General features: G+C 35.9%; 1 protein-coding gene across 1 annotated transcript in view; it reads left to right on the top strand.

The window, feature by feature from the left end:
• The window catches only part of PLXNA4 (plexin A4), a 673,785-nt gene that overhangs the window by 588,749 nt on the left and 61,843 nt on the right, over positions 1–23,193 (top strand). Inside the window, exons 23-26 of the mRNA XM_063448298.1 lie at positions 6,168–6,234; positions 8,137–8,283; positions 12,160–12,319; positions 21,686–21,789. Of these exons, the coding sequence (XP_063304368.1) occupies positions 6,168–6,234; positions 8,137–8,283; positions 12,160–12,319; positions 21,686–21,789 (478 nt within the window). The remainder of the gene's footprint in view (positions 1–6,167; positions 6,235–8,136; positions 8,284–12,159; positions 12,320–21,685; positions 21,790–23,193) is intronic.

Here is a 23,193-nt window from a genome sequence, read left to right as displayed (position 1 = left end):
ACTAAGTAAGAATTGTGTACTTGAATCAGATTGCACTTTAATTTTATTTTACTGTAACAGATGTCTTTGCTGTAATAATTCTAGATTACTCTGTTAGTTTGCCAGTAAACCTATGTTTCTTGTGTTACTCAATCTTTTCAAATTATTTTCTTATTATTTTTCCAGGATTATTTGTACTGTTGTGGTATTTTTCTTTCGTTTCACCTCGTAACAACTAACTGAGTTTGCCTTAAAGTATGTCGATTTGTAAAGTTTGTGACATTGGGCTAACAAATTAATGTTTAGACAGCAAAACCCATTATTTTGTGTTATTGTGCTTTGCTTAGATGCAGATCCAATCTATTGACTAAACTCTGAGAGAGGGGTCCAATCTATTGACTAAACTCTGAGAGAGGGGTCCAATCTATTGACTAAACTCTGAGAGAGGGGTCCAATCTATTGACTAAACTCTGAGAGAGGGGTCCAATCTGTTGACTAAACTCTGAGAGAGGGGCCCAATCTATCGACTAAACTCTGAGAGAGGGGTCCAATCTATTGACTAAACTCCGAGAGAGGGGTCCAATCTATTGACTTAACTCTGAGAGAGGGGTCTAATCTATTGACTAAACTCTAAGAGAGGGGTCCAATCTATTGACTAAACTCTGAGAGAGGAGTCCAGTCTATTGACTAAACTCTGAGAGAGGGGTCCAATCTATTGGCTAAACTCTGAGAGAGGGGTTCAATCTATTGACTAAACTCTGAGAGAGGGGTCCAATCTATCGACTAAACTCTGAAAGGAGATCCTAAAAAAAGTTGTTTTATGCATGTTGAAAGTGGCTAATAGGGTTTCAAATTGGCTTACCTGATAACCGAGAATGATTAACAATTCACTAAACTAAATCAGCATGAAAAGATGAAAAAATGTTTTTATACTTATGAGCTTGAAATTTATTATTGTTTACGTATGAGTTTAAAATGTATTTTCCAGTCATGTGTCTCATTTATTCTCGTTTCTTTCTCTGTATTTATTTATTTAGTTATTATTTATTTTTATTTTTTTTTAATGACTTAACCACACTCATTTCTTTCCCTGCTAAATTACGTATTACAAACAGTATGCTTGTGAATTGTTATTGAGGGACAGAATTTTTTAAAGGTCAAATATTTGCTTGGTGTACTGAAATGATTATTCCCTACTGGGTAGCAGTGGTGCAGAACATTCAGATATCATGACTGAACATGAAATCCCTGTACTGCATTACTTGTTTGGAATTCAGAAGAGGTTGCTTTAAATCTGATGTCCATAATTAGACCAGTCACCCTTGCAGTGAACCCTCTCCACTTTGACTTTAACATTCAGCAACATAGTCAGTGTATAGAAGCTGTCTTATAGAAATAATAATTGAAAATGCAAGCAGAATGCTTATTGTAGATTGCTATTTAATACATTGCATATTGAACATCTTGAAATTACTCTTGGTTTCTACAATTTGCATTCTTGCTTGCTGTTCTATACTTCATAGTAGAAAGTATTTGTGAAATTTGTTCAAAACATACAGTAATATACACTGATTTCTTGTAAAGTGAAAAGTTCAAATTAGTTATTTGGACTTGTCTTTGTCTAATTTTGCATTTTCATATCATCATATTTCCAAATTTAGTAAGCAAACTTATTTTCTATTTTATTTATGGGGTAATTCACTAAAGTGAGAAATCAGGGTGAATTAAAAGTGAATTTACATTTTAAAGAGACACTCCAGGCACCCCAGACCACTTCTGCCCATTGGAGTGGTCTGGGTGCCAACTCCCACTACCCTTAACCCTGCAACTGTAAATATTGCAGTTTTCATAAACTGCAATATTTACCTTGCAGGGTTAACGCCTCCTCTAGTGGCTGTCTATCAGACAGCCACTAGAGGGCACTTCCGGGTTTATGGCACACATTTCTTGTGCTATAGCAACTTGGGATGGGGGGTGGGAGGGAGAGGGGACCTGCAGTGCTAGGAAAACGGTTTGCTTTCCTGGCACTGGAGAGTCCCTTTAAGTTCAAAATATCAAAACTGAAAATATCCTGCAAGTCAGCCATGCTTCCAGTTCAGCTACCCTGGCCTTAAATGTGATCACTAATCTGAATTCACTTTGAATTCACACTTTAGTAAATAAGCCTGTCAGTAATTTAGGAATTGGTGAATTCAGAAGAAAATAGTAAAAAAAAAATAGGGAAAAATAGGCAAAAAATAGCTGTATCAGGTCAACTATCCAGTTTGGCTATTTTGGTTTAAAATGTACAATTTTCTTTTCAATTCTATACATTTACTGGTACATTGAATATGCCCATTTATTTATGTATTTATTGTACTCTGGCATTTTATACTTTGACATTATTTAAATAATGTAAATAGTTGAGAGGCTAATACAGTTTAATGGAAATATACATAAAAATAATTAAATATTTTACTTTAAATGTATATGTACTACTACGTGTAAAGTTATATTCTAGGCATCAGCATGCAACTCATGTAAAATGTATTGCCAATCCCATAGAAGAAGGTTTATTCAATTATTATCATGTAATTATGAATCACCAGCACTTGCACATTTGTGATATATATCACCAAGTGTGGGTGGTATGCAGAATTACATTCCCTCAACTTTACAGAACAAAGTATTTTAAAACTCTATGTCCATGCTACTTAGTCTTACATAAGGCAACAAAGAAATTCCCCAGGCACTTAAGGTGTTGAAGCCGTGGGTAGTTTTATTGAAACAAAAAACAAATGATTTTTTTAAAACTGCCTGCGGCTTCAACACCTTGAGTGCCTGTTGAATTTCGTTTTTGCCTTATCATTGTGGGATTGCTGGTTCTTGCTCCAGAGCACTGGGTGGCTGCTGGGATTGAGTGCGGCTCCTACCATCACTTTTGCAACTTAGTCTGACATAGGCACATGGTGATGCAATGTTTATTTAGTATACAGATACTATTTTAAAGAGGAACTGTCACTTCTCTAGAACCACCGAATAAATCACTAAAAATCACTTGTAACTGGTAACCTGTAATGATTTTCTTTGTGTGATGCTCCACTCCCTTTTAAATGTATATGAAAGAGTTAGCAAATAACTTCATAGACCAGTTCAGCAAAGGCAAATGTTGGGCAAACATTGCACATGAAGAGGATAAATAGAAGCATTATTTTATTTCTCCTCTTCACTGAATGCTTTCTACATTTAATTTTATAATTCGCACCTCACAGATAAATAAACATAATATTAGAAATCGTGGGAAATGACAGTCAGTCTCTCTTTAAATGTGACTTTTATAATTAGCTGTTTCCTTATATGTTATACATTTAATATGTCTTGTGAGTGAGGAAAGGAAGATTGGGAAATTATTGTGTCAGAACCCCAAAAAGAAATCTTTGAAATACATAGCACATACACAGGAAGCTTACAAGAAAAAATAGAACACTAAGCAGATACACATCTGTTGCTCTCCTTGGTGCTGAAACGTCTGCAATTTGGTTTTCATTGCGGTTTAAGCCAGATAAATTGCAGGTACATAGTATATGGAAAGAATATATATGTATTTATCTTACAAATTGTACATAGCACCCTTATACTCTAACGTATTACATATTTCATACAATAGTGAGATAGAAACTTGATTCTTAAAGCAAAGATATGTGTTTGATTCATCTGACTGTAATGCTGTCCTGTTGTACAAGTAAAGTAATTTGAGTTTATCATATGTTTGGCTGTCCATGGCTGGTGCTCAAGCGTTTTATATTTTCAGATGCTTTTCTAAATGTATTTTTCAATTCACTTTTCATCTACACTGGTTATGATATTCCTGGATGTGTGGAAAGCTATTTTTTACTCTGTGTGGCTGTCCAAAAAATGTTTCACCATCAAATTTTCTTGAGGAATCTGTTTAACCCCTTAACCCCTTAAGGACCAAACTTCTGGAATAAAAGGGAATCATGACATGTCACACATGTCATGTGTCCTTAAGGACACATGACATGTGTGACATGTCATGATTCCCTTTTATTCCAGAAGTTTGGTCCTTAAGGGGTTAAATTAAACCTCAGATTTGAAAATCCTACTTAGATTTAAAATATACTATATGTATATCTACAATAATATAATGTACATGTGCTTTATGTTTATATAAATATGGTATATTTTTAAATGTATTTTTATCTTATACAGAAATATTAGAAGATTGCATATTGTTTAGTCTCGATCAGTATAGAATTGAAAATGTTTTTTGTGTCGGTTTTTAACACATAACAAGTAAATAACAAGTTTAATAACAAGTATACATTTGCATATCAGACAGATCCCACTCAAAAGAGTGGTACAAATCCAAAATGCAGGCCGGATCCCTTTACATAAGAGATACAGCAACCCAAAATGATTTTCAGCCTTGTTAAGCCTCAAAAGTGAAGTATAGCCAATACCCCTCTAGGAAAAATGAGCAAGGAGTGCACACCTAGATGATCCTTTTACGCTTAGGAGAGCAAAAACAAAATCACACACAGTGCTTCACAATAAAAGCAGCACCACATGTGTGTGATTTGGTGGGGGAGGTGTGGCAGTACACCCCAGAGACTGACACAGAACAAGTACCAGTTGACTGGCACAGACACTGACACAAATCAGCATTACAGACACTGGCAGAGGCAAGGACTGACACAGAACAATACTCTGAAGTTTGGTACAGGGATTAACACAGAACAGCACCCCAGAGACAGGAAGAGACACAGATCTTTAAAATCTATATGGGTCAGTGAGTGTGTCCGGTTATGTGTGTTTATTTCAGCGAGTGTGTGTGTGTGTGTGTGTGTGTGTATGGGTTAGATTTTTCTGAGAGTATATTGCATATATATTCAATAGTAAATGTGCCACAGGTGATTATGTATTATGAATATATACATATATAAAATGTATATACAAAAATATGTGATATTGCAAAATATGTAAAGACCCCTGAAAGTGAGAGCTACATTAATATAGTGCACATGCATTAGTATACATAATACATACATAATACACAAACTATATCTATGTATAATGAATTGAGGGCTTCACACTCCTCACAGGATTTTTAATTATTTCTTACTGGTATGAGGTAGATTTAAAAAAAAAAAACAAAAAAAAACATTTATGCTGCCGTGAGGTACTCTCTCTTTCTTTTACAGCTTTTGCTGCTATGAGATGCCTTCTCTTATTTTTGCATGTTTTGTACTTCTCAAAAGTACATTTATTGCCTCTTCTGTATTTTGGCTAGTTTATGTTTTCCTATGTACATCTGATTAAAGAGATCTTTAATTATTTATGTTATTAATATTAAAATGTGATTTGTTATTTCATTTCCTTCCCATGTTTTTTTTTTTCTTTTAATAGTGAGCTGAGATGTTCCATAATGGGCCTCTTGGTTATACTTGCCCCTTTGGGCAAAAGTTGCCAGTCAGTCCCTGATGCCACCATATAGTTAGTACAGTTACACCAAACATCTGCATTATGTAATGGCATTGCTAATGCAGCCTGCAAATAATCCATGTGCTGTTAGTTAGTAATATGTAAAAAAAAATTAAAAGTTCAAAATACCAACATATGGTTCTCACCAAATGGGCAGGGATATGTTTTACTTGTTATACAGTACAAGGATGGCAATCCAGAAGGTTAGAAACAAAAGCAAAACAAAAGATTTGGCACACATGCATTTCCAAAACAGTTACTTTATTCAGAACATAAAGCAATGAATTAGTTCCAATAAGGGGTTTAATCAATCCCTGTTAGGGCTGAAACATTGCTGGAGGGTCCCAAATAAAGTCACTGCTTTTTGCTTTTGTGCTGTATTAAGTGTCCTCAAGCCTTCACAAATTCCAAACAGTTTAATTGAATACAGAGAAGCTTCATAGTATAAAAAAATGTTCAAGTCATTTCATTGTTCCTTTTTTGTCTATCTAATGAGGAGAGATGATAATTATCATCAAACCCAAAATGTTGTGTATTTTGCGTCAAAAAGCATAGATTAAACTCTAGACAAAATTGATCAATGGCTTTCTGTTGTGAACTGCAGAGTAGATTTCACATTCATTTGTATAATGGAGAATTGTGCATGGAGTGTTTGGTCTTAGTTGAAACTAATATATATATATATTTTTTTTTTTTTTCCATTTCAGGACTGAGTCAGTTGCAGAAAAAATGCTTACCAACTGGTTTACATTTCTCCTATATAAATTCCTCAAGGTAATATAAATACATAATTTTCATTTAGATGGTTGTTTATTTTACAATTTCCATTTCATTTCACTTTACGTTATTGTTTGTGTCCTTTTGTATCACATTAAAGCTTAGGTTAAATGATTAAAAAAAGAAATTAGAAAATTAATGTAGTACAGTGGTTAATAAAGTATGCAAGATATTATATACCTGTACTGACCTTAGCCTACTAAAGCACAGCCTTTTATAATCATCAAGTCCTTTTATCCTTACAATGTTAGTAAAATAAGGACTATTAAGTTCAGTAATGGTACATACTTAGACCTCATGATGTGCTTGTGAAAGCTAAATGTACCTTTCCTAGTTAAATATTATGAAATTATTAGATTAGTTTATAAAACTATACACACCATTTTCTGAATACTACAAGACATTTCCTGGCCATACTTTTTTTAATCAAATTCATTAAAAATAAATTTTTGTTGATCTCAATAAAACCAAACCTGTGCTAAGTGAATACTACCCAAGGTCAACATGAACTACTATTTTCATTATGTTTTATAGTTTGTTTTTTGGGGGGATTAGTTTACCATTTAGAATAGATAACTGTGTTTTATTAAAAATAAAATTGCAACATTCAGGCCAAAAATTGTTAAAACTAAGAAAACTAGATTAATTTTGCTATTCAATTTTCTACACGCCCTAATTCACCATTTAATAAATAGTTTGCTTTGTTTTGATTTTGTTAATCAAAATAAACAGTTGCTGTTTGTTTGCCTCTCAGTTTACGTTTATGATTAGCTTAATTAAGGATAAAGAAAAATCTGACAACTTCCCTTGGTTTATTTACCCAACACATCAACCTACCAACAAGTAATGTGGCAAAATCACTCTCCAAATTGCTGTGATTAAGCACACAATCCATTTTTTCTTTGTCCCTAACACCTGTATCTCTAGAATATGTTGCTTGTCTGTCTAACTCTCCACCCTGTTAGTAATAAGCGGGAGACCAGCTCCCAACACAGGCTCTCACACAAGCTGCAGCATGTTCCCCTCTTTCTTTTCAGATGTTAGGTTAGGTCCAGCTGTGCCTGGGCATTTTTACAGCTTTCGTGCTTATGTAAACATTATACATAGCATGTAATTATCATGTAATACAAGCCAGTGAACTGCAATTACCACATGATATCTGTGCCATGGTTTCTCAGAGATAAGGGCACATTGCTGCATATTTAACAAGTCATTTTCTTTAGTTAATTTTTATTTTAAAACTGTTTAATGCTGAATATTATATTACGTGATGAACTCACAATTACATTTGCAAGGTTTATAGTAAGAAATCTGATTGCCATTATGGAGTCAAGAAGGATTTGTTTTTTGCCTTTTTTGGCACAGTTGAAAATGGCTACAATTGGGTTTCAGGGTTGAATTTAGTGGACTTTTCTTGGAGGTTTTTTTCCACCTAGACTATTATGTAACTATGTAACAAGAGACATAATACATTAATAAAAAAAAAATTATTAAGTTATTATTATTATTATTATTTTATTATTTTTTTAAACCCTAGAGTTATACAAAGTAAAATTGTGCAACTTCAATTGCAAATTTAAGTATTGTAATCAGGTTTTAAAATATAAAGTCCTATCCCATTAGCCAAGCCTTGAAAGCTACTCACCACTGCAAGTCATAGAATACCATCCAGGGGCGAATTTCTAATCTCCAGGGTTACATTTTCACCCACCAATGACTGGCTCACAATTTTGTAGGCTATAGAATTTGTTACGTGCGTGGGCTTTTGTGGTGCCTATTTTTGTCAATTGTGTAGAGTGTAGATCCATCAGTCAAGGTACATTGATGTGTAGTTTCAACGGTGCAGCATGTTTAATTCCCAGTTTACTCATTACTTGTTAAATCTGTTTCTCTGTAAAGGAATGTGCCGGAGAGCCACTCTTTTCCTTGTTTTGTGCTATCAAGCAGCAGATGGAAAAAGGTCCCATTGATTCCATTACTGGGGAAGCACGCTATTCACTGAGTGAAGACAAGCTTATCAGGCAACAGATTGACTACAAGACATTGGTAAGTTATGTTATGTCAAGTAAAAGCCCTGGAGGAAAATGCAATTAGAATTGTCATTTTTATTATCTTGGGGAAAGTGCAATTTCCATCTGATACACTGGTGACAGGATGCCAAGTTGAGTCTGAAGTTTCTGACTATAAAAAGGAATAGGACTTATAGAATAGTATGTGATGGAATAGCCTTGTGAGATTTGTGGACTAACATTAATGGTATAAACTACCCTTCTGAAATATGATCTGAAATAACCGTGCTAAAAAGGAAAAGGAACGTATAAAAAACACTTAGATAAATATATATACACACAAGTACAATATAATGGTCAGGGTTGGTGGTCACAGGTGGACAGCACAAAATTAAGTCTGAATAGGAAACCTTGCCAAGGGGATATAGTCTTTAAGGAAAATGTCCTTTGTAGGAGCCGGGTAATAGATAGTTCTTGGGATCCGTATGTGGGGACAAAAGTTCTGAGAATTTCAAGTGCAATATAAAAATGCCATTTATTTGTACTTGCTTTCTAGGCCAAAAATTAGTAGCCCTCTGCTGACCCAGTGTATGCTGAAGCTTCCATAAAATGTCCTTCTGCTCTGGTTTTTTCAGCCAGTGTCTATACATGTCACTACAGTACTTCTTCTTTCTCATTCCCTGGGGGTATATAACAGTCATTCACAGCTCTGGCAGATTATATAAGGACATCATCTTGTCATTTGGAGAACCAAAGCAATACATTTGTTACACAGACAATTTTAACAATGTACATCTGGCGATCAAGAAATGTAAATTGGAGTCAAGCTGGAGACTGAACTCACCAGGACTCTTTTACTTTGGCAAGTTCAATGCAAGGTCCGTTGGTTTCTTTCTTGAATCCAGCACTTTGTGTTAGAAATATTCATAGCCTTAAATTGTTTTAGAAATAGATAAAGGTAAAATTTAATTGAAAACAATATATATATCTGCTGACACTGAATATGCAATAGCAGATCTCCATGTGAACACAAGTGTGTCCTAGTGCTAAGTGCATGTTCCTCAGTCCGACCAATCCATCTTCTATGATTCATACTCTCTTGACCATTCTGTGTCTTCATAGTAGTCATTTTAAGATTCTTTTCATGACATTTTTGCTAAACTTTAACAAAGTGATTGTTGGGAAAAGTTTGCAGAGGTGAATTCAGGCAATCTCTCACTATTCTGTCACCTGCCATGCTTCAGAACTGTAGCAAATATCAAACACTTTTTCTTTCCTTTTTCTGAGATTTTTTTTTGTATAGAGTACATTACAGATCTCAGTGACTAATTGAAATCCCACTAGGCTCTTTAAATGAATAGGTCAAATTACAGAGAGCTGGCTGTGACTGAATTGATGAATAGGATATGCTGCAGCAGATGATAGATACCCACCTACGATGGAAATGAATGAATGAGAAAACACATGAAGCCTGAGGGAGGAAACACCATAGCTACTAGCCCAGAAAACAGACTGTGTTTTAAGTATTAATGTGTCATTTAAAACAGTTACTTCAATCAATCAGGAGTTTTTTTGCAAAGAATGTAGATATAAAGTAAAATAAGTTTTCTTGTAATTTCATTTAAAAAAAAAAAAAAAAAAAGGAGTTTACTTGCATGTAGCCAGTATAGTAAGCAGTCATATCTGTAGTGGATAGCCCACCATGTGTTGCACTTTGCCGCATAGTGACACTAACATCATCACGTGGGAACAAAAATAAATAAATATGAATGCAGCAGTACATGCTAACTACATACAGCAGAGGTAGTAGTATATCTTGCTGTCTACCTGATACCCAATTTGAGATATTATACTCTCTAAACAGCACACGATTGGAAATTGAATATGATTGTAAGCTCTTTTGAGCAGGGTCCTCATGAGCCTATTGTTTCTGTAACATTTTGCAATTGTCTCATTTATTGATAAATTTCCCCCTTTATAATATTGTGAAACGCTGCACAATCAGTTGGCGCTATGTAAATGCCAATTAATATAATAATGATCCTATTGGCATTTGTAAAATACATAGACATCTCATCTAATATTAGTGAGATTTTTTTTAATGTGCATCTTGATTATTATATACGAAGCAGCACAGACCCTCCCTTATGATCTATTAGTAAAACGTCATATTATAGAATAAGGCGTTTTAATTGTCTAATGCAAAAATATTCATCCAGAATAAAAACAAAAACCAAAACCCAAGTTATAATAGGAGAGGGGAGACAGAGAACTGAGTACTGTCAGCATGAGACTGTAACAAGGGAGAGTGAGAAAGTTAAATGAGAGAACAATATACAGCAATAGACATTGTGGGAAGGTTCGATAGCATTACAAACAGTGAGTATAGAAAGCGATAGAATGCTATCAAGGAACAGTGAGCAGTATCAGAAGAGAATCAGTGAAAAGCACCACAGGAGAGGCAGCATGAGAGAACAGGGACAGCTAGATCAGGAAAAAGAAACCAATTTGATGATAAAAAGTGAGTAGGTAAACCTACAATACAAAATGCATTGCTCTAAGGAAGTCCCCGTTTGAAAGACACAAGAAGACAGTTACAATAAGAGACAGACAGTGAGAATAAAACTATGACAGAAAGAGATTTAGAGGAAGAGTCACAGCAAGAGACGGGAAGTCAAGAAACAAAGTGGATACAATGACAATGAGCGGAGTGAGGTGGTGAAGGGTGGTAATGATGAATAGGATGGATAAGCTTAGGAGAAGCATGAAAAGAAAGGTACAAGAATAAATTGGACATTAACGTGGGTTTCCCATCTGTCTGATTCACTTTACTTAAACCGTTCCTATTTTGACATGTTCCATGGTTATTCACTGAGCATGCAGGCCTGTGCACGAGGGCTGAGTGTAATTAGCGATATTAAAGTGAAGGACAAGGTAGGTTCATTAACATGGCCTTGGGTGTTCGGACACCAGGACTTTGGATGTTCATTTGTCTGCTCTGCTCTAGTTCATGCCATCAATCAGCTGGACACCGTAGCCACAAATTATCTGTCATTATAGTTATTATTCACTTTTTAATTACTAATATTTGCACACCAACAAAATTAATTACATACAAAACCACATCTTTCACACGTATTAATCAAATCTAACATTAGTTTCCAATCAGATGGGAACATCACTCATTGAACATACACAAAGCTAGTGTTTCATCATTTTGTATTATTTTATTTGTTAATCAGGTTTTATTACATCAAATCAAATGACACAAATCAGCTAGACAAACCTTGATATAACTCATCAGAGTTATTTACTTTAAGGCAATTGGTTTTGCCTAATGAAATCGAAAATAAATGATGCAGTTGCATCTTGTTGATCTTTGCTGAGATATGTTCTTGGTATACTTTCGATAGATTGCTACTTTAAATCCTTTAAATTAATTTATTTAAATATCAGGGAGGTATGGCACTGTCCTGCACATTTAATAATTCACTATGCTCACTTTCTGACATTTTGATTTGAAAATTAAAATCCTGACGTTCTCCAACATACAGAGTGTTCAGTCTACCAAGATGGATATTCAACACATTCAAGCTTTTTTGATACCCCTATATTGCCTTATCCCTTTTAGTATTTATGGGATTTCAAACCAGATGTAATTCTGAACAGTGTTAGTATTGCTTGGACCTGTTTTGTTTTTGTCATACAATAAAAAAAACAAGATTAAAGTATACACTCAGAATACCATTAATAATATAGAGGAGAGTAACTGATATAAGGAGGATTGCACAAAACGAAAATGCATCATAAGTGTATAACTTTAAGTATAGCAATGCTACAAAGTATTTAAGGAGTAAGAGAGTGTATCCATCGAGTAATACAGACTTGCATGTACTTTTTCTGTTGTTTTCAGGTACTAAACTGTGTCAACCCAGACAATGTAAACAGCCCTATGATTCCAGTAAAAATCTTGAATTGTGATACCATTACTCAAGTCAAAGAGAAGATCCTTGATGCCATATTTAAAAACCTACCCTGCTCCCATCGACCAAAGGCAGCAGATATGGATTTAGGTAAGTAACTGTAAAACAATGTCTCTATATCATATTGTGCATTGTCATTCATATATACATTGCATGTTTCTAAATGTTAAATAATAAAATTGCCAATTGTATTTAAAATGAAGACACTATCTAGAAGAGTACCATGCTAGCTAATTGAACGAAGAACTGGGGGACCAGAGTCCCTAATAGGAGAGTAGTGCAAGGGAAGGAGTCCCTACCTTTAATAATCCTAAGGACAAAAAGTTAAAAAGGCAGGAAAAAAGGTCTTAATCAGGGATATAGAATAAGGCTAAAGCTATATAACCTTATTCTAATATATGAAAAGGTAAAAATAGGTAATTGAGGGGGGGGGGGGGGAGAGATGAATGGAAGGGGAACAAAAGCCTCCTAAATGGAGGATTAAAGTTTAACCAATAAGTAAACCAAATCCCCAAATTCACAAAATTCCCAGAAACCCCAAACTTCCCCAAACTCCCCACCTTAAGAGAACACTTTAACCGTTCCCTAAATACCTCGGCACTATAGTATAAGTGCCTACCTATTACCTTAGTGACCTTACTGCCTGAGTAGCCAAAATAATAAACTAAATCATAAGTCAATCCATAGTGCTACCTAAAATGAACAAGAAATTAAAAGTGAAAAGTCTAACTCGACACGCGTTTCAGCGTTCTAACACGCCGTCGTCAGGAGTAATGAGCTCTTCTTGCAACACAGTATCCGTTTATATACCGTGTAAATCACCCTGTAAATCATAAGCCGGTGTGAGTGTATCGCGTGAAAATATCACGAGAGTACCATGCTAGCTACATACTTTAATGCAAAAATTCACACAACTTTTCTGTAAAAATATTTAATGGAATACTTTATTTGTAGCTCTCTAAGAAATAGTTTACATTTTTTAAATGATTTTAAGAAATGTTTTCATGTTGAACCATATGCGCACACATTCATGCATGCACACACAGACAAACAAGTGCGTGCGCACACACACACGCATAAATGATTAATATTCTTTTTTGGACACAATGTATTTTTTAAAGATCATTAGAACAGTAACCCCTGCAATAGTTTAATGCGTTGTGCATTTTGTAGGGAATGTTATCTAAGAAATGCAGTTGACCAGAAAATTAGTTAGTTACCATTAATTGGAAATGTAAGAGAAAATAGAAGGCAAATTAACTTGGAAACAGAAAAGAAAATTAATAAACAAGATTATTTTTATAATTGTCTTTACTAAAATGCAGATCACTACTAATGGAATAATGCATTTGTTTATTTCAAATTATTAACAAATGTGTACGGTAAGTATGCAATGTCATATTTCCACTTAGATATATATTTCCATTTGTCGAAAAATTATACCCCCACAAATTCACCAGTGGTTACTTATATTTATTTTGTAGTATCCTTGTCATCAGCATATTTGATGTACATTAAAACTATTCAGATTTTTTTTGATAGCAGGTCTAAAGTAACAGTTCAGGCAACTGATCTAGATAACATCATTCTTTAGTAGTCTTTAAAAGAGCAGAAAGGTTCTTTCTATGAGACCCATCTTGGCTAGGTTTGCTGTTATGTACACCACATCAAGGGAACAGTTGTTGATTTGAATGCGTACCATTTTGGGAGAGGTTTAATATTTATAAATCCTAATAATTGGGATGATTTAAATATAGAAAAGAATGTTGGTGAAGTTTTTGAAAATAGGTACATAGATAAATAAACAATGTTTCGAGGGGCATTAAGCACCATAACAACTACAGCTTATTGTAGTGGTTTTGGATAAAAGGATCTTTGGGTTTAAACCTAGACCCAAGATTTTGGGTACATATGTTAATATGTATCCCCACATAAAGAGAATAGTTGCTGATTTGAATGCATTCCATTTTGGGAGAGCTTTGATACTAATAAATGTCAATATTCAGGATGCTTTGCTCTGGGTATAGAAAGGAATGTTGGTAAGGTTTTTGAAATAAGTAAATAAATAAAATATGATTAAAGGGACATTTAGCACCATAACAACTACAGCTAATTGTAGTTGTTTTGGATCAAGGAATCTGTGAGTGCTTTTGCAGTTTTCTTTTAAACCATTTTTGAACCTAAACCCTCACTAACCATTCAGCTAGCTCACACATTATCTGTACAGAGCAGTCCAAATGTGGGTAGCAATTAAATGCAGTGGGTGTTTCTTTCAATTTAATCACAATGCCTTCTTTTCTTGGGATTGATAAACTTATAGTATACATAAAACAAAGACATGGCATAAAAGAAAAGTTTGTATCTGAAACATATACCATTTAGAAATCAGGAATTTAAACTTTTAGAATGATATTTTTTATTTTGGAACTTTTTTTTTTACAATGAGCGGCTTGCTGTCTTGCTATGTTTTAATAGTGATCCTGCAGTCATTTTTGATCATTCTTTCTTTTGCACTTTGACTTTTTTCTGCAAGACTACATGCCGTTTTTCTTTGATTAGACAGAAATATTTCTAACAGGACAGAGATCCAATCATTATTTTTGAAATGTTCTCTGACCTTTCTTCAAACAGTAAAATAATAGTAACAGTATGAAAGTGTAAGAGCACTCCCATGTATGATTATTAGTCATAAATATAAAATATGACATATTTTAAAATTGTAAGCTTACAAATAGATCTAAGATATTGGTAGGGCAGTTATACTATGGGTTGATTCCTATTATAAAGTGATCAATGGTGTTTTGCAATAATAAGGCATTTTTAAATAGAAATAACTATAGGTCAAATTAGATAACACAATTACATATTATTAATTTCCTAAACAAATGTAATAATGTATTACTAACATTTGAATTTAAAGAAGAATGTTGAAAAACACCAAAAACCTGTGTTCCCATTGTATTCTAAATATTTTAATCAAGGTGGCTTTACTGGGCAGTAGCACATGTTTTAAACACACCCTGAAGCCATAAAGCCACATAGACGTGGTAACCCCAATTCCAATATACTGTATTCCTTAGCATTGAGAGAAGTGCAAAACAGTTTCAACAATGTTTAAGTTTATGTGGGCTGAAAAAAAAACGAAAACCTTAAATTTTCATAGAAACGTAGCTTTGTTTTAAAGCGTACAGAATAAAAAAATCTGCATCCCCCTCTACTAAACCTCAGTCCCCCCTCTGTACTAAATCCCAGTCCCTCTATACTAAATCCCAGTCCCCCCTGTCTATGCTAAATCCCAGTTCCCCCCTCTCTACTAAACCCCGGCCCTTGTTTAAAAAAAAAAAAAAACAACAATATTAGCCAACAAACAGACTTCACTCACGTTGTTGCTGCCAGTATGCGACTCTGGAGTCCAGCCTCTGGTATACCCTGTGCCTAAGCGGATCCTCCTGCTACTCCTTGAAAACTTGTGAAGGTGGAGAATGATGACGTCACGTCGGAATGTGATGTGGCATTGCCTCCGTGCACCTCCAGGTCCTCCACTGTCCAGCCGCGGCCATCGCAACACTGGCCAACATACACTCACTAACAGACACACACTCTCTGACAGACAGACACACACTCTCTGACAGACACACTCACATTCTCTGACAGACAGACACACACACACACACACACACACACATTCTCTGACAGACACACACTCTCTCTGACAGACACACACTCTCTCTGACAGACACACATACTCTCTGACAGACACACACACATACACTGACAGACACACACACTCTCTGACAAACAGGCACACACACTCTCTGACTGACAGACAGACACACACACACTGACAGGCGCACACACACACTGACAGACTCACACACTGACAGACACACACTCACTGACAGACACACACACTGACAGACACACCAACACACACTGTCAGATACACACACACTCACTCTCTGACAGACAGACAGACAGACTCTCTGACACACACACACACACACACACACACTCTGACAGACACACACACTCTCTGGCAGACACACACACACACACACACACACACACACACTGACAGACAGACATACACACACACACACACACATTCTCTGACAGATAGGCACACAACTCTCTGACAGACAGGCACACACACACACTCTTTGACAGACAGACACACACACACACACACACTGACAGACACACACATGCACTGACAGACACACACACTCGCTCTCTGACAGACAGACACACATTCTCTGACAGACAGACACACACACACTCTCTGACAGACACACACACACACATACTCTGACACACAAACTCTGACAGACACACACACACACGCACTCTCTCTCTCTGACACACACACACACACTCTCTGACAGACAGACACACAGACACACACACACTGACAGACACTCACACACACACACATTTCCACATTCTTGCACACACTAACATCATCTGATTTATTGCTCCCTACCTTTGGGAGCTGGTGTGGGGCCTGATCTCTCGGGAGCTCAGTCTTCCTGCTCCTCACTGCTCCCTCATGCGCATAGTTTAGTGATGCTGGGTGCTGGAATATGATGTCATATTCCGGAACCCGGGATCACTACAGAGGGAGCTCGCGAGGGAGCAGTGAGGAGCACGAAGACTTAGCTCCCTCGCTGCCATCACGGAATTCTCCTCCGGCCAGTACCGGGTAAATTTGAGCAGAGTAGGCACCTGCAATGTAAGGAGAGCAGGTGCCTACTCTGCCTTAGTAATCATGGCAAACTTGAGGCTTGTGGGTCACAAATATATTCATTGTGGACCACATGCGGCCCGTGGGCCGCGAGTTTGACATGCTTGCCCTAAACCCCGCTATATATCGAGGAGGCCTAGCAAGTAACCTTCTGTCTTCCTCCACTCTGTCTGTAAGGGGTGGAGAGGGAACTTAACTGGGCAGGGGCCCAGTGAATGGTCTCTACAATTACTGTGCAGGGAGATGAAGAGTAATGCAGAACTCTAACAATTGGCCTCTACTCCTTTCCACACTACCTTAATGGTGGGGTTGATTGGTCCCTTAGCCCAATAAAAGAAAACCAGGAGATTACTAGTCTCCTACTAGTGTTAACAGCTATAGGGACAAAGGATGTCCTGTCCTGCAGTCCAAGAATATTCTCATATTCTCCCTAAATAACACCAGGGGAATTAGGGGATATTGAAAATTTAGCTTCCCTGTCTCTCCGTTAGAGGATAGAGACACTGACATTTTTCATTAATTAGTAATGGATTGATCCATCTATGTGAAGTTTAAATATGTCTGTAAGATTATATATGATCTTCCATTTGCTTTTTATTGCTGCAAGTATCCTGTTATTTAAAGCAGGAAAAACTAAACTTCCCTACTAGAAATGAAAGCTATCCATTTTCCTTAGTTATTGTCTCTATTTAAATTTTTTTTACAAAAGGTTTATTAAAAATCATACAACTTAAATAAATGAAAGCTGTATTCCAGTTGCTTGATGCTTCCAGCTAATCTGGATATAACTAAAGCTCACATCATTGTCAAGGGCAAAAAGAAACATTATGTTTGAGGATAAACTGGTGTCAGTCCCATCTGACATAGTTTAATGTAATACATTTTGTATAATGCTAAATAATAACTCGGCTAAGACCATCTTTCTGATAAAGTTCACTGCCTTTATCAAGTGTCCCCCAGCTTACTCTGTTTCTGGTGTACAACTATCTGTTTGACTGTATATGATGGGATTTGGAGGTATCCTACATTGTAAGTGTCCGTGTGTACTGTAATAGCTGCATTTTGATTGACATCTCTACGTGAACATGTGCGTATTGTGCACCCAACATTGGGAAATCATATGAAAATGCAATTCTCATACCACTTATTTTTTTTTTCTTAATTCACTTCAACTCACTGTTTAGTGAATACACACTATATCAACACTGTAGCAATATTATAATTCTGTAAAACCAAAATTCTAGCTGAACGGGTGTAACCTGGCCATTCTTGTGTAGAAAAGCTTTCTTTAACAGGTCAATTGCGTCTAGCAGCACAAAGAGTTAGAGATTCGAAATTTTGCATGGAATATGGTATATATTACCAAATGCCTTTTTATGTTATAGAATGTTTCATCTCCAAAACACAAAAACGTAAATAAATCCATTTTTATTTAACCCATTCACTGCTGGTGTTTAGTAAGCTGGGTCTATTGTTAGCAGTGTGAAATGTATATTTCTTATCAGAAACATTTTTTTTATTAAATGTAATAAAATCAACTAGAGTAAAAAAAAAAAAAACACAGTACAGGAAAAAAAAAAAAAACGTCTCCTTCCACAACAAAATATGTATGTATAAGAAAGTGGAACAAAAAAATGGTTCTAATAACAATCCATACATTGCTAAATAACGTAGAGGCCTATAGTGAATAGAGTCTCTTAATTTAAATAAACATTGTCTTTGCTCACTCTAATCTCAAAAATGTATTTTGTATGTTCTTAAAGTTTCTGGTAGTGGGCAGGCTTGTTATTGGCAGTGTCCTTGGCTTTTATTCACAATATTTTCTGAACGGAAGCTTACTTGAAGTAAAAGAAAAATTCAGCAATTCATGTATGCAATGAAAGATACACTATCTCTTCTGAATGAAATATAAAGAGTTCACAGCAGCTGTCTTCTGAGTTTGCATTCAGCAGTACTTCTGATTGGAAGGAGAGATAAAGATAATGGGATTTTTACTTACCTCCCTCTCTGCAAGGTAGAACTGTAACAGATTGGACTGGAGAGTGTCTGTCTTTAGAGCTTCTGCCTAGAGGAGCTCCCTGATCTGATGACAATGAAAAGGACAAACTTTCTCTACCGCTATGCATTGAATAGGATTACCTAGTGGAGGTCACCTTTAGCTGAGTTTTTCATAGCAGTTTATTGGATCATTCATTAGAAGTAAAGCCACTACGGTGGAAAAAAAAGGTCTCTTTTTATACATTACACTATAATGATATTTTTCTTAAATCGTGACTGGGTTTAAATTTCAAGGTTAAAAAATGTATTTAAAGAAATCTTTGTGCACTTTGCTAATAGATTTATAGAACCAATTATATCCTGCACATTAACGTTCATAGACTGCTGACGTATTTCATGTAATAAAAGTATTTTTGACACTTTGGTTGTTGGCTTTGGAGTAGATTAGAGTGCTGTTATCATTATTACCAAGTCTTATCAAATTTGGCCATAATTGTCACTGTGAAGGCTAATCACACCATTTGAAAATCACAAAGATCCTAAGTCTATATAGAGATTATTTCTATTACCTCTCACCAATACACATGTAATATTTCTATAATTTTTCTTTAGTTAACTTTCCATTGGTATTTTCACAAGGCTCTGGCCAGTGCGGAGAAATTATGTCCTTCTTACTTTCTGGATGCTGCTGCTAGAATAAAAGGAAGTAAAAGATGCAGAAAACACCACTAGTGAAATATAGTAAATGTATATTATTGAGTACATTTATATGTGGACCTCACATTTCCAAAGTGTACACATGTGACATATGCCAAGTATTGGACCCCCAGTAGAAGTTGCTAAGAGATATACAGTGACACTTACAGAGACTTTCAACTAAGAGAGTTAACAGTGTTTCAACACAGAATGAGTTCAGCAAGCATGTGACTGCTTGCTTGCTTGCTTTGGCTAATATAACATGATAGTGAATTACTGGAGATAACTGTTGAACACATCAATTTATTTACCTTAATTTAGGCTATGCAAGACTGGAATATTATTGCCCAATACAGTCTGTATCAAAGTACATTTTTCTAGAAATCAAATAAGTGAATGTGTTTCTGTTGCTTTCTTTATATTTAAAATGATAATAATAAATATACATGTTGGAAAATTGTTACCTACTTACCGATATTTTCCTTTCCCGGTAATGGGCCATGGCAGCACTAGTCCTATTTTATAGGAGCCATTTACAAAACTGGGAAGTAGAATATTGAATATGCACAATACTGTATAACTGTCAAGTGGCTGTTCAGTATGGATTTGCACTGGCATGTTTTTCAGTTGAATAATGTCTGCTTTGGTGTATATAGTTTATTTATAGAGGCCGCTGTTCTTTACTCATAGATGGTGAATATTCATCCAATGGACCTGGTTTTAGTAATGAATTAACTTATTTTAAAGCAGCTTTTGTAGCAGCACAACATTTTTTAAAATTAAACACAAGATATAGATATATGTATTTCCCGGCCATGGGCCATGGCAGCACTACTCCAGGGTTAGCTCCCCCCCTCACTCCTATTGGACAGGACAAAATTTTAGCCCATAAAAGGCCACATGGCCATAATACCCCAGTTCGTAACAAGCCAACGACCAGGGATGGTGCGCAGTAAAAACCAAAGAAAAGAAAAAGTTACCTGCACTCTCTCCTTAATCCCTATGTATATTTAGGCAAATTGAGGTCATTTAGTTGCTCCAATGGCCATTGGAGGGAATGCCCGCCTGCCAACGTCAAGGCAGACCCCCTTAAAGTGGGTCCTAACACTGACCTTTCAGCCTGCTTCCTTGAGCTTCTGGCAAAGATATCTCTAATGAGACAGAGGGGTATTTTTTATATACACCCCTATATACTTATTAACCCTTAATAGGGAACACATGGGATGGGTGTTACAAAGTAAATACAAAAAGTTAAGTCCTGCGCTCACTCCCATGGGATGGTGCGTAGTGCTGCCATGACCCATTACCGGGAAAGAAAAATATCGGTAACTATGAAACAATTTTCATGGCTATGGCAGCACTACTCCAGGGCAATGCATAAGCTATAAAACTTTGGGTGGGAAAAAAAGAGATACAGAATACGCTTTGATGCTGAAATCTATTAAGTGACAAATTAAGTTCAAGAAGTTGATAAGACGGCAAAACCAAATTGAGCCTCTCTACAGGATATCACATCAGGACGATAATGCCGGATTCTGAGACGGCCATGTCGGTGCTCTGCAGATCTGATCAGAAGATACTTGTGCAACAGCTGCCCAGGAAGTGGCTAGAGCTTGGGTTGAATGGGCTTTAAGACCTTGAGGAACTGGAACCGATTTAGTCTTGTAAGCCTTAGTAATGGCCGAGATCAGCCACCTAGAGATGGTCTTAGGAGATGCTTGCAGGCCCTTATCATGCCCTCAAGGGAGATAACCTGTTGAGGTAGACTGATGAACAGTGAACCACATCCAGGCTGTTCAATGTAATGAAAACCAATGTGAATGGAGTAATATTTTTTTTTAAAAAATTACATTTCCTTGAATACCATATGTAATTTAGTACTGTTCTAGAAAAATGACATGAATGTAGTAAGATATATTTTCCTGATAAATTAGGAAATATTAACTTGTTTTTGCTTATTAGATACTGTAGATTATGTTCAGTCACACAAAAATGATCTATCTATCTTTGTTTTACAGAATGGAGGCAACCAAATGGAACTCGGATGATTCTCCAGGATGAAGATACCACAACAAAGATAGAGAATGATTGGAAGCGATTAAATGTTATTGCACACTATCAGGTATTCTTGTTAGAATATTCTTTTTTTCCATCATATGGTTCCCAACATTTGACACAGACAACATGTGATTGTACGGTTATTTTCTGTTAAGGTTATGTGGCATGTGATGTTCATGCTTATACCAGGTGTGCTAATTTATGGGTCTATTCTATACATGTCAGGCCAAAATATTTACCTGATCATTTTGTAGCGTGTTTTTCAGATCAAAGTACAGGATGTGAGTAAAAGTCCTAAACTTTGAACACTCAACACAGAAAGCAGTAGAATGTTTTTGCCAATTGCCCAATAATTGCTCTTTATACATATTGTCCAATTTATCCTCTTTTATCTAGTCAAAGTCTCCCTTTTCTGACATACACATTTAGTAAAAAATAGCACAATTTACAACTGTGCCAGGTGTCAACGAGAAGATAAGCAATAAAAATTGTGTAACATTTTATTTTTGTACTATGTTTGTTCCTGTTACTGTATGAAAGTCTTTTTTTTCTTTTCGGTGCTGGAATCAGGTAAGTGAATACAATTTTTTTTTAACCCTTTTGCCAGGGAGGGGAGGCAGAAGAAAATTGTAGTGTTAGGAATACAGTTTTGTATTTCCAACAATATAGTGTTTCTGTAAGTCCAACTAAATATCTGCAAGAACATTTGAAATTCTATGGACGTGTTCCTCCTCCCATACAGTTTGAATTAAAAACTTGTTCATACTTTCTACAATTAGGAGAAGGGTTAGATGGCTCAGTGTGATCAGTAAGGAACATTAATTATCCGTTATCTTTGAATCCTGTATAGTGTACAGTAGTTTAGTTCAAATGTACCACTGATTATGGGCATTAGACCCTCAAATATACATTATTTTTACATTCCATTTCACTTATATAAAGCAGAATCGCTTTTAATTAGCAGTTCTGCAATGCTATGAAATTCATTACTAATACCTGTTATCTATCCAATCCTTTTATTATTGACATTTATATAGTGCCCACATTTTTCCACAGTACTTTGCAATATTATAAAGGTAGAAATTTAACAACAAATAAGAACCTATTGCAAACATTGGCAGGAACTGGAAATTGATGATTACCCTGCTCAAACAAGCTTACAATCCAGAGGAGGTGAGGTATAAAAAAACAATTGGATGGGCAGTGTTAGGGATTGAAACCAAGCGACAGGGTAGGAGAGAAGCAGGATTTGAAGGTGAGAGTGAATGGGAGTGGAAGAGAATGAGAGATAACTGTTACCCTGGGAGGCCATCGGCTGTTCTGGGGGCCTTTTTTGGGACTTTTTAAAGGATTGAATATTAGAGGGAAGTCTGATGGGAGTAGGAAGTCTGTTCCAGAGGAGTAGAGGTTCCAGCAAGAAGTCCTGTACGGACCAGTTAGAGGTACAGGTGCATGCAGAGAAGGTCAC

This window comes from Pelobates fuscus, chromosome 3 (assembly GCF_036172605.1).
Source record: "Pelobates fuscus isolate aPelFus1 chromosome 3, aPelFus1.pri, whole genome shotgun sequence".
NCBI classification, from domain to species: domain Eukaryota; kingdom Metazoa; phylum Chordata; class Amphibia; order Anura; family Pelobatidae; genus Pelobates; species Pelobates fuscus.
This window is presented reverse-complemented; position numbering and strand designations above follow the sequence as displayed.